Source organism: Blastomyces gilchristii (assembly GCF_000003855.2).
Source record: "Blastomyces gilchristii SLH14081 genomic scaffold supercont1.2, whole genome shotgun sequence".
Lineage (NCBI taxonomy): Eukaryota > Fungi > Ascomycota > Eurotiomycetes > Onygenales > Ajellomycetaceae > Blastomyces > Blastomyces gilchristii.
In genome coordinates this window covers 5,509,310-5,519,877 of record NW_003101681.1, presented here as the reverse complement: position 1 = coordinate 5,519,877, position 10,568 = coordinate 5,509,310, and the positions used below count along the sequence as shown (strand labels likewise).

The 10,568-nt window shown below is 46.4% G+C and overlaps 3 protein-coding genes across 3 annotated transcripts; 2 read left to right on the top strand and 1 right to left on the bottom strand.

Annotated features, from left to right (window-relative positions):
• Window positions 1-1,139, top strand: BDBG_01511 (farnesyl pyrophosphate synthase; the record flags this gene model as incomplete). Its single annotated transcript, XM_002628557.2, has 2 exons — window positions 1-120; window positions 216-1,139. 2 exons carry the CDS (start codon window positions 1-3, stop codon window positions 1,137-1,139), a joined length of 1,044 nt encoding a protein of 347 aa, XP_002628603.1.
• BDBG_01509 (glycogen [starch] synthase) lies at window positions 85-8,812 on the bottom strand. The gene is made up of 8 exons (XM_002628555.2): window positions 8,396-8,812; window positions 7,414-8,322; window positions 7,232-7,329; window positions 6,858-7,133; window positions 5,427-6,789; window positions 5,121-5,316; window positions 1,400-4,988; window positions 85-1,341 (listed from the first exon to the last, which is right to left on the bottom strand). Exons 2-7 carry the CDS (start codon window positions 7,499-7,501, stop codon window positions 4,874-4,876), a joined length of 2,136 nt encoding a protein of 711 aa, XP_002628601.1. The 5' UTR covers window positions 7,502-8,322; window positions 8,396-8,812; the 3' UTR covers window positions 85-1,341; window positions 1,400-4,873.
• BDBG_01510 (secretory phospholipase A2) lies at window positions 3,556-4,056 on the top strand (the record flags this gene model as incomplete). Its single annotated transcript, XM_002628556.1, has 1 exon — window positions 3,556-4,056. One exon carries the CDS (start codon window positions 3,556-3,558, stop codon window positions 4,054-4,056), a length of 501 nt encoding a protein of 166 aa, XP_002628602.1.
• Window positions 8,813-10,568: the final 1,756 nt, after the last annotated feature.

Below are 10,568 nucleotides of genomic sequence, written 5' to 3'. Positions count from 1 at the left end.
ATGGCCGCTCGAACTGACCGTGCAGCCTTCGAGGCTGTCTTTCCCTCCCTAGTCAAGGACATCAGTGACCATGCGAACCAGTATGGACTTCCCTCTATTGCTCGGGAATGGTTTGAAAACGTTTGTATTTCGACCCTTTTTTTTTTTCTTTTTCTTATATGTTACTAGCTTTGAAATGCTCACTAACCATTCTACCCAACACTAAAAAAAAATAGTCTATGAATGCGAATACCCCTGGCGGGAAACTGAATCGCGGCCTCTCCGTTCCAGATACTGGCCTCGCTCTGCTCGAAAAACCCCTGAACGATGAACAATTCAAGCATCTCTGCACCCTTGGCTGGATGACAGAGTTTCTCCAGGCCTTCTTCCTCGTTTCCGACGATATGATGGACAGCTCTATCACCCGACGCGGTGAGCCATGCTGGTACCGCCGCCCAAACGTCGGCATGATCGCCATCAACGACGCTTTCATGCTCGAAGCCGCCATCTATGTCCTCCTCAAGAAGCACTTCCGCTCGCACCCCGCATACGTTGACTTCCTGGAACTATTCCACGAAGTCACCTTCCAAACCGAGCTGGGCCAGCTCTGCGACCTGCTCACCGCCCCTGAATACAATGTGGACCTCAACAACTTCAGTATGGATAAATTCAACTTTATCGTCATCTACAAGACCGCGTACTATAGCTTCTACCTGCCCGTTGTGCTTGCGCTACACTACCTCCAGCTCGCAACACCGTCCAATTTGCGCCAGGCGCACGATATCCTTATCCCGCTTGGCCAGTACTTCCAGGCCCAGGACGATTATCTGGACGTGTTCGGCAAACCGGAGCAGATCGGCAAGATTGGCACTGATATCCAGGATAACAAGTGCTCCTGGGTGGTCAACCAGGCCTTGAAGCGGTGCTCTGCGGAGCAGCGTAAAGTTCTCGACGAGTCGTATGGTCGAAAGGACGCGGCCATGGAGGCTAAGGTTAAAATTGTTTTCAACGAGCTTAACCTGCAGCAAGTCTATCGTGACTTCGAGGAGGAACAGGTTGGCAAGATCCGGGGCATGATCGCGAAGCTTGACGAATCAGAGGGTCTGAAGAAGGCTGTTTTCGAATCTTTCCTTGCCAAAATCTATAAGCGTGACAAATAGATTTGTTTTTCTTTTAGTTAGACAGGGGCCATTGCTTTGTCCTTCTGTTGACAATTCCCAGCCCGCATTTTGACTTCCGATTATTGTGTTGGCATTGTTCACACGCTCAATCAGAGCGAAAAGCTTAGAACAAAGATTCCAATGTTATGCCGCCCTAGCGCCAACTCTTTTCTTGATCCTCGGTTGTTCAGATATCCACCATCTATGACTTTCATTAGCATGTGACTTCCACCAGGATACGATGAGAATTGCAACGATACCTTTGCTATAACCCTTTGCTCGGGCAGTAGCAGTTAAGCTAATAACGCGCAATCTCCGCCCATCGCCCTGCAGAAAATAAAATAAAAATCCCCCGCACTCCCCTCTCACAAACGCCACATGATTCTGACTCGAGATCAGCTCCTTGTTCCTGAAACAAAAAACTTGACAAACCAATGAACTCGCCTGAAACAAATACCTCACTAATGCGGACAGGATTGCGCACCCAGCCAGAACTCGGGCCTACGTTGTGCAAGTGTAACTCAGCGAAATACGAGGTGGTTTCGAGAAAACCGCCGTTGAGCCGTAGCACAGCCGCTTTTTGACAGGTGGGAACGGAGTATACGAAGTGGAATCCAATCAGATGCCCCGGATACGGGACATCATTTTTGGAAGGCCGTTTGTTCTTGCTTTTCCTAAAATATAAAGGTGCGCTAACTCAATATTCGTACCAACCTCCCCCGTTCTTGATCTGCGGATCGATGCAAGGGATCGATTCTCAACGAGAAGTGGAACGTTTGTGACACATGAGGTGATGAAATCTTCAGTCATCGGTGTAACTAACCGCTTCTAGGCAGATGATAAATGCAACGTCTATATCTTCCCCCCTGGATAGAAAATGGGCGGGCAAAGGCCGAAATTGGATTTGAAATTATATGTTTGCGAAAACCCTCAGACTAAGCAGTACATAATAGAGCTTTAAGGTATATTTGTGTGCAAGAAGGAGTATCTATGGAGATACGCTGACTGCCTGCTTGGTACGGATGTAAGTGCTATACGGATGCGCCCAAAGGCTGGCTCAATCGATATCAAAGCAAGCTGCAGCTCGAAGAGCAAATGGGAGCCCTGCTACTTAGGTACTCAATACTTGGGACACAAACCTGCCAATAGCGGGTAGTTCGAGTGAGTTTCTAGCCATTTGTGCTAGTTGCAGAGCTGTGGCCTCATTATCAGTGAGGGCGGTGCCGGGAACATGTGAAATATTGGCACGCATTGGCTATTTCAGAAGTGAACTGGACTGGAGGTCAGATATCTCAAGGAAAAGAGAATGAAGGTATGTATGCCCATCGGGTCAATTCATTGTCGATGAGGTACCATCATCATGGGCCATAACCCATTTTCAGTTAGTACACAAGTCGTGCGAACAACATGCTTGCTGGACCACGGGCATCGTAGGAGTGAGTGGAAAGAACCTGCTGAGGAAACCATCTGGCTGCCTGTTTGGATATGTATCTTGTAGCTCTCTTCATGGAGCGAAAGATTGTTAGCGGCAGCATTGTATTCCGTCCGCGATGTTTGGGGGAGATGACTTTTTGGCTGAGCCAGAGGAGTGGGTGGAGCATGTTCCATCGAACCGTTGTTTTCCTTTTTTCCCGCCTCAGAAATGGTAGCGTTGCATGAGATTATGCCCTCTATCTAGGGTGAAAAGAGTAGTATTAGCTAAATAACGTGCCTGAGTGGTGTATCAGAGCGCTTCTTTCTGCTCTTAGAATCCAGAATCACAATCTTCTGATTCCTCTCGAAAATGCCGGGAAAGTAAGCATAAATTATGAAACCGCCCTAAACCAATTAACTAAGCTTTAGCGTGCCTGAGCCCTGTCTGCTTTTCGCAATCTGCAGGCCAAACACGAGAGGGGAACTTGAGGACTTGTTCCAATCATAACACCATATTTCGCTGGCTTGCTGCGGAGGGAGAATCAAGAATCACGAACTCCTCCCGCACTCCCCCTCACTAAACTAGGATGTTCCATCCATTCCATGCTGCGCAACTGGCAACTGCGGACGAATCGTCAAGAGACAACACGATCTGAAGATCCCACCGCAAAATGGCAGATTAAGTGGCATGACCCGCATGGGGCGTTTGCTGGGCCTGGTGTCCAAGCCAGTCACTGATCACTGATCAGCATGCCTGGTTTTTGCGAAACTCGTGAATCCCAGCTGATAGGAGGACGGAGGGTGCTGAAGACGAGGCACCAAGTGGCAGAGAGTTATTTAATAAGGGCCTGCTTCGCCTGGTCCTCACGAGAAAATATGTATCTTTTCGTGCCGTCTGCCAGGTATACATACCGATATAACTATCTATATTGACTTTTTGATACACGCGGATTCCCACTTTTCGCACATATTCCCCGATTTGTATAGAAGGGACATACCAACTATGAAGACCACATTCCTCCTCACCCTCTGCTCAATGGGCGCCTTCACACTCTCCGCCCCCACTGCGGCGGCTCCCGCGGGTGGTGATCTTTCAATCCTCACCGCGAGAGCAGAAACCCCCCGGCAAGCCACAGACCGACTCCTCTTCTCCTCAACTATGGCCCAATTCACAGCAGCACGCAACAAGAAGAGGCCCTCCTCGCTAAACTGGCGCTCAGACGGCTGCTCCAAGTCCCCAGATAAGCCGGGCTTCAACTTCCTCCCCAGCTGCTACAGGCACGATTTCGGCTATCGCAACTACAAGGCCCAAGGCCGCTTCTCGAAGGCCAACAAGAAGAAGATTGATAAGTTGTTCCGCAGTGATTTGTATAAAGAGTGTGCGAAGGAGAAGAACAAGGAGAAGGAGGAGAATTGCAAGGATATTGCTGATATTTATTATTGGGCTGTGTCGACTTTTGGGAAGAGGGATCTTGGAGAAAATTTTTCGCTTGCTGATTTTTAAATGAAGTTTCTGGCGGAGACGGAGACAAGTCGATGAAATCGGGTTGCTTCATAGTTTGAATAAGTCCCTTCTGCTGAACGATGTACTATACATTCATACACGTAGCTCACCAGGAATTTCTGTTTAATCTGTCTCTTCCTGTTTCGTCCCACGTAGTCTTCACCAGCGCCCCTCTCTTAATCCACGATTGAGTGCCCTATTTCAATATCCAGCTGTAAGTAATTGAATATATGATTTAGCGCATGGTGACGAAACTGAGATTCTATACCACTATCGGTATTATGCAAGGTGAAATAAGAAGAAAAAACTAAGACACAGATCATCAGCGATGTAGACAGGCAAGAAAAAATCAGGTTGTTTGGCGGACATGCGATGCGGATATGGTAAAAATGTCTTCGCTTCTAGACGAATTGGAGCCAGAAATAAAAGCTAAAAGAAGCTGACAAAAAGGCAAGAACAACAAGGAAGGGGGAAATAGTAGGATTGCAACTGACATCGCAAATATACACATGCATTCGTATATATAGTAACGAACACACATAACTAAATAGATATAATATAGGATAGCATATACACAAGTACAAAAATTGAAGGAAAGAGGCAAGAAACGGAAGGTGAACGAGAAGCATATGATATCAACGACTCCTTTCACGAGAGATACATCCAAAATCAAGTTTCAAAAAATGAAAATGAAAAACTAAAACAAACAACAACAACAACAACAACAAAAAAGAAAAAGAACAGAGTGAGGTTAAATAAAGATATATCTGAGTTAAATCAGTCTTCATCGTCACAGTCATTCGTCTTGTCGTAATCTTTAAACGTCGCCGTTAGTAGCTACCTCCCTGTCCGGCGAGTGTGGTTGCTCGACAGGTGCGCCCTTCTTCCGCAAGGCAAGTGGGAATGGGTAATCTTCTGCGTCTTCTTCCTCACTGGATATTCGTAAAAAGCCGTGGTTAGTTTTGTATTTAACCAAAGAATGCAGCGGAGAACATCAAGGGTTCAATTTCCAAATCGAAGTTCCGAACATGGTCTTCAAGAACAAAAAGAGAAAAAACACTCACGGTAACTTCCAGGCGATATAGTCCTCGGTACTGAGGCCTTCACGGCCCTCCTGCAGGGAAGCAAAGTCGCCAGGCGTCATCATCCCCGTCCGGCTTCTTGGGGAACCGGGTACTGAAAACGGGCGGGAAATCTTCTGTTCAGTGCCTCCAATTATATCACTGAAATCTTCTGAGGGATCAAAAGAAGTTGGATATGCTACAAATAGTGGAAGATTAGTTAGCTTTAACCGCTAGGATGTAAATTGAGTTTTGGATAAAGGTTGCCACTGTGTATCCTGAGTGTGAACCCTGTATGAGGAAACGTACCTCTTCGAAGCGCCAGCTGTCGAGCCTTAACATACTCCATACCCATACGCTTCCAGTCCAGAAGATCACTTAGTCGCTCCGTCCTGTTCCGCTGGTTGATGCGTTGTCTACGACTCTTGGACGCGAATTCAAACATATAGTTCGTAAGTTGATTGACAGAATCATCTACACCCTTCATGCGGCGGTCGACGATATAGATACCGTAATCCGAAGAGTTCTCTATTAATTCCTCCATGTAGCATCCGAATCCGGACAGGTTGGTGGTTATGCTGGGAATCCCCATAACTGTGCATTCTGCAGGTGTATAACCCCAAGGTTCATAGTATGACGGGAAAACGCCTAGATTCGTACCGCGGACAAAATCGTCATAGTCAAGAGGCAAGACCGGATTGGAAGAATTGAGGAATTCGGGGTGGAACACAACTTTGACACGGTCAGAAGAATGATTGAAGAGTTGAACGCGACGCAGCTGGTTTAGCACAGGGTCATCGGCATCGTTAACCATGTTATGCGTCACGATGGGGGGGAGTTGATGCCGCTTCATTGCGAACAATCGACGGCGCAAAAGCACTCGGTCCTGGTTGGTTATTAAATCTTTCTCATCGGGCATATTATCCCCTTCCTTCCAGCTGAGGCAGCGCTCGAATAGTCGCCTTCCAATCCCCTTCTCGACCATCTCTAATGTATCGCGAAGCGATTTCACAACCGCTTGTCCCTTCAGGGCCTCAACCGTGAGCGACGATGTCTGCGCAGGCATGATAATGAATGCTACCACCGTTACATTGGATCCTGCTGTTTTCAGTCGATGATTTAGCCTGGCAAGGGATTCGATAAACATATCTACCCCCTTGTTCCGATATTCATAACGGCCTGCGGTGAAGAAGTATAGTGTATTGTCAAGATCAAAATCGTTATGTCCGTAGAAATGGCCACGGACGAAGTCGTTAATCTTATCTTTGGAATTGGAATGAAGATTCTGGAACTCGTGGACCGCAGAAAACTTCTTCACGTTGAGCCCATTCGGCAAGACGCCATCCGGCTTGCGTTTCAGCAGATGCTCGCTCTCGAACGCTGTGATGTGCGACACCGTAGTAAAAACATCTGCCGAATGCGCCGCAGCACGCTCGATGCAGTATCGGTGGTATATACCTCTTTTGCCTGCTTCCGCATCAACGTCGAAGAATTGCAAATTGTTGTAAAAGTCGACAGATCCAGCGCATAAATATCTGCCTAGCAGGGTTGCATGGGTGGTGAAAATTGTTGTGACGTCCATATGTCGTTTCTTGGTCAAGGGGAGGGCAACGCCAGCTAGCCATTCGTGAAAATGCGCGACAACTGCCCTCCTTCTGTCTCTTGAAATATACTTGAGTCATAAGTTAGCAGCAACGTACATGTTTAAATACTATAGACAAAGGGGTTGTCGGCTCGTACTTCACCAAGGAACCAAGCGACCAAATAGCCAAACACGATAGCTTCGTTCGTTTCACTATCCTCTGCCGGAGAAGGGATGGCCGCCACATTCCAAAGATCACCCTTCCACTCGTCCAGATATTTGTATCCCGCACCCGTATCGATCAGAAGCACCCTTGGCGCACCCTCAATAAGCCACCGTCCATACATCATATCAATCCCCCGCTCCTTCATCGAGGTCATAGTTTCGATAAGATGGGGGTCGGAGGGCGTAAGTTCTTCGACTTCGACGACAGCCTATGAGATTGTCAATTCAGTCCACACAATGGGCAATATATAAACACGTAAAAAAACGGGGTCTGGAGTAAGGGGCAAGGGAATGTATGTATATATACCGATGCACGATTCAGAGGGCCGATGAGCGTGTATCTTTGGCCATACTCTGCTGTAGTAACCGGCGCCTTGGACTTGAGGACAGAGTATATTCCACCAACTAGTTATGCATAGGACGAATGGTCAGCCTGACATTCACTTGAAAGCACAGTTCCCGGTAAATAGAAGTTAAGGAATCACAAACCTCGATTGGCGACCTCAGTTGCAATTTCAAACAGCACATGATTCTTGATGTCCCGTTTGGGCATATCGGGACTATTGTGGTCGGACATGATTGTACATGTACATACCCGACGGTCCAGCCAAAAAAGATGAGGATAAAAGGGTGAAATGGAGTAATATAGGGTATAGGCACCAAATAAAGCACAAGACGTATGAAATGAACTTTGTATATATGCGCAACGAACGTTGGCTGCGGGGAATATGGAGCTGGAGTACACTCGAGGCGGGGTTCAGTTGCACTAAAGCTTGCCGTGCGATCGCGAGCAGTACAAAGCCAGTCAGTCACCTCAATCTTCGTGTGGTCACAGCATCATTGAGAACGGGATGGATGATCAAGAACAATAGCCAGCAGAAGAGGAACTGAAGAGCGAAGGTGACAGGTTGGGGGGAGGGAGGGGGAGGGGGAAGGGGAAGAGGAAGAAGACGGAGATGAAGCCGCGGAGGGGTGCTCAGTCCCAATGCAGCAAGGTTGACATCCTGGATAACTATTACTATGCCCTCATCGCTTGGCCCGCCACCGACAAGAAACAAGGCCAGGGTTCAACGAACTAGTTACTACGTTGTAGGAGCTCCAAGCCCTGAAAGTCTGTTGAAACTCTCTTACTAGCCTCTGCAACGGCAGCCTGTTGTTGTCTGGCGTTATGGTTGATGACAAGAAGCAACCTGGCCGTTATCCTGCCCTGCCTAGTTAACTACCATTAACCTACGGAGTAACTTACGGAGTAGTTAACAGCAATTAAACCTCTCATCTCTGGTCAGCGCGAACGAATCTCCCGTCTGGAAGCAGCACTCAACAAACTTTTGACAATGGGCTGGTTAGGCTATAGTTAGTTAACTAACTAGCTAGCTCTCTCAGCTCAGTTCACAAATCCTAGCTAGAATAGTTAGTTACTGGTCAACTTTACATACCCATATATATAGTAAGTTACGCAATCTAGGCGCACCCTTTGCCCACGCTAAAGCAGCAGACATTTTCCCACGATCAGGGATTTTCTCAAAATTCATGTGTTGAGTGGCGAAAATCAACAAAATCTCTTCTACCTTGCCAGTTGAGAATCGTAAAAGTACACTCAAGTGTGCCGCTAGACACTTGCTTTAGGTTGCATCCCGTCCTACACCGGGCTATCTTCCTAGGTACTCTTGGTGGCCAAAGAGCTGCAACCGAGAACAATTCGCTAAATATATACTGTATACTCTGTACTCGACTTAAAAAGCTATACTAGGCAGGGCCTCAAAACGATGAAGTTCGCTACATTTGCATCATCGTTCACCAAAATGAGCAGCGATCCGGGGTGGATGGACGAGAAATACGCACAATTAGTCTCCGCTAAAATGGAACAAACAGGTGTCTCTGCAAGATAATCATCATCGATCAGAATGATGATTCAAATTTCGCAACTGGCGGATAATTGTTTCAAAGTCATAAATTCAGTTCCCGACTTGAAATGTTGGATAGCGGGGCTAAAATAACTAGAACCAATCAGGGACCTTGGGAGCCATTAGTAGTATGGTCTATGTATCGCGATGATATCATCTATATCTTGCTGCTCCACCGTTTGACTATTTTTCCACAAAAAACCAAGTTTTTCCTCTCGTAGGTAATACGTTGTCGTCTAGATATAGGAGACAGATGAAAATAAATTTATATCAAAACTAATCCTTTTGAATTCATCAACACGATGTGTCACTTTTGTTGCAAAACCATCCTTGTATGTACATGTATATCGCTCTCAGCAGGACGATGCGGCAGGTTTCTCCCGTCAGCATAAGAGAGAGCGAGATAGGAAGAAATAGTAAACTCACATCAAGCCAACGGACTAGTACCTATTTTGAGGGAACTTACGGTGCTAATTTTGGTAAAAATGAAACGGTTCATCCTGATCGCAACTATATGGCTTCTCAGAATGCATATGGGGACGTTAAAAAGATACCACCAGCTAGATAGTAGTAAGAAAATACATTTGTTAACGCCCCAGCAAATCTAAAGAGTTTTGATGAGGTCAAAATAAATTGAACCGAATCCCTACCTTCTTCAGAATTAGTACTAATAAATCTCCACACGGCGCCAGAGAATATGCTCTGAATCGAACTAAATTAAGGTTTCGAGTGATAAAATATAAAATCACTCAACTTTCCGCATGGAGTTTGAGGAGCTTTAACGACGCACGGCGAGGCAGAAAATGGATTTCTTGGTGGTAGGACTTCAATGATGCATGTGCTATTATTAGGTAGTATCGGTATTCGAGGAATGCGGAGGCATCCAACCGCGAGTGATGATATAGGTATCTACATATTTTCTACCATTTTGGTCTTAATAATAACATTTTCTTTCAGTGATGAAACTTAGCACCACACTTACCCGCTTTCAATAAAGTAGTTAGAAAAGTCCCAAAAAGGACAAACTGATTCACAACTTATAGGTAAGTTACATTTCCACCCCGCTTTGGGTGTACCAAGGCGGCTAACTCAGGATTCGACTCCGGCGTGCGATTAACAACCAACTTAGAACCTCGACTATGGATCGCCAACAGCCGCTGTAACTAACTAACCCTTGTCAATCCCCACACTTGGCGCGGCCCGTTTCGGATAGGATCATCCCACAAGATGATCTTGTTTCGACGTCATTTCAATCACTGCGCTTCCTGTCTTCTATACACTTCCTTTCATCTGTATTCCCTCTATATTAGTTCGCTTGGCCAAACTCGGGGATAGACACTCTACTCCTGGGAGAGTTCGACGCCTGGAGCGCGGGGGCGTAGTCTTCTTATGGGTCTTCAGACACTGCCAACCCGGCTCCGTTTCATGGGCTTCACCGTCTATCGGAATGGCCGGCTTTCCAAATATAATAGTGATATGGAGATTGTGACGATGTTGTGATATCGTCCATACATATGTTCATTTTTTGAATTATTTCACGTCATATTTGCTTGCTCTGAGTCTCTTGTTACCCTGTTCCACCGGAGGAGATGGCTTTTCAAAGATCCATATATTGCTGCACTTGAGATAGCAGCCATATCCAATTTCTTTCATTGTGAATTAACGTAGTTTTTCCTTATCATATATACCCACATTTTCTTATATCTTGTCAAGCCTGCTGCCTGCGGTACAGGCTAGGGC

What these genes read in the sequence shown, in the direction of transcription:
- BDBG_01509 (XM_002628555.2), bottom strand. Translation starts at nt 7,501, where the DNA reads ATGTCCGACCACAATAGTCCCGATATGCCCAAACGGGACATCAAGAAT. An exon ending in TCGCTTGGTTCCTTGGTGAA is followed by an intron (nt 6,790 to 6,857) that starts GTACGAGCCGAC and finishes TTATGACTCAAG; the next exon opens with TATATTTCAAGAGACAGAAG. An exon ending in TATATCGCCTGGAAGTTACC is followed by an intron (nt 4,989 to 5,120) that starts GTGAGTGTTTTT and finishes ACGAATATCCAG; the next exon opens with TGAGGAAGAAGACGCAGAAG.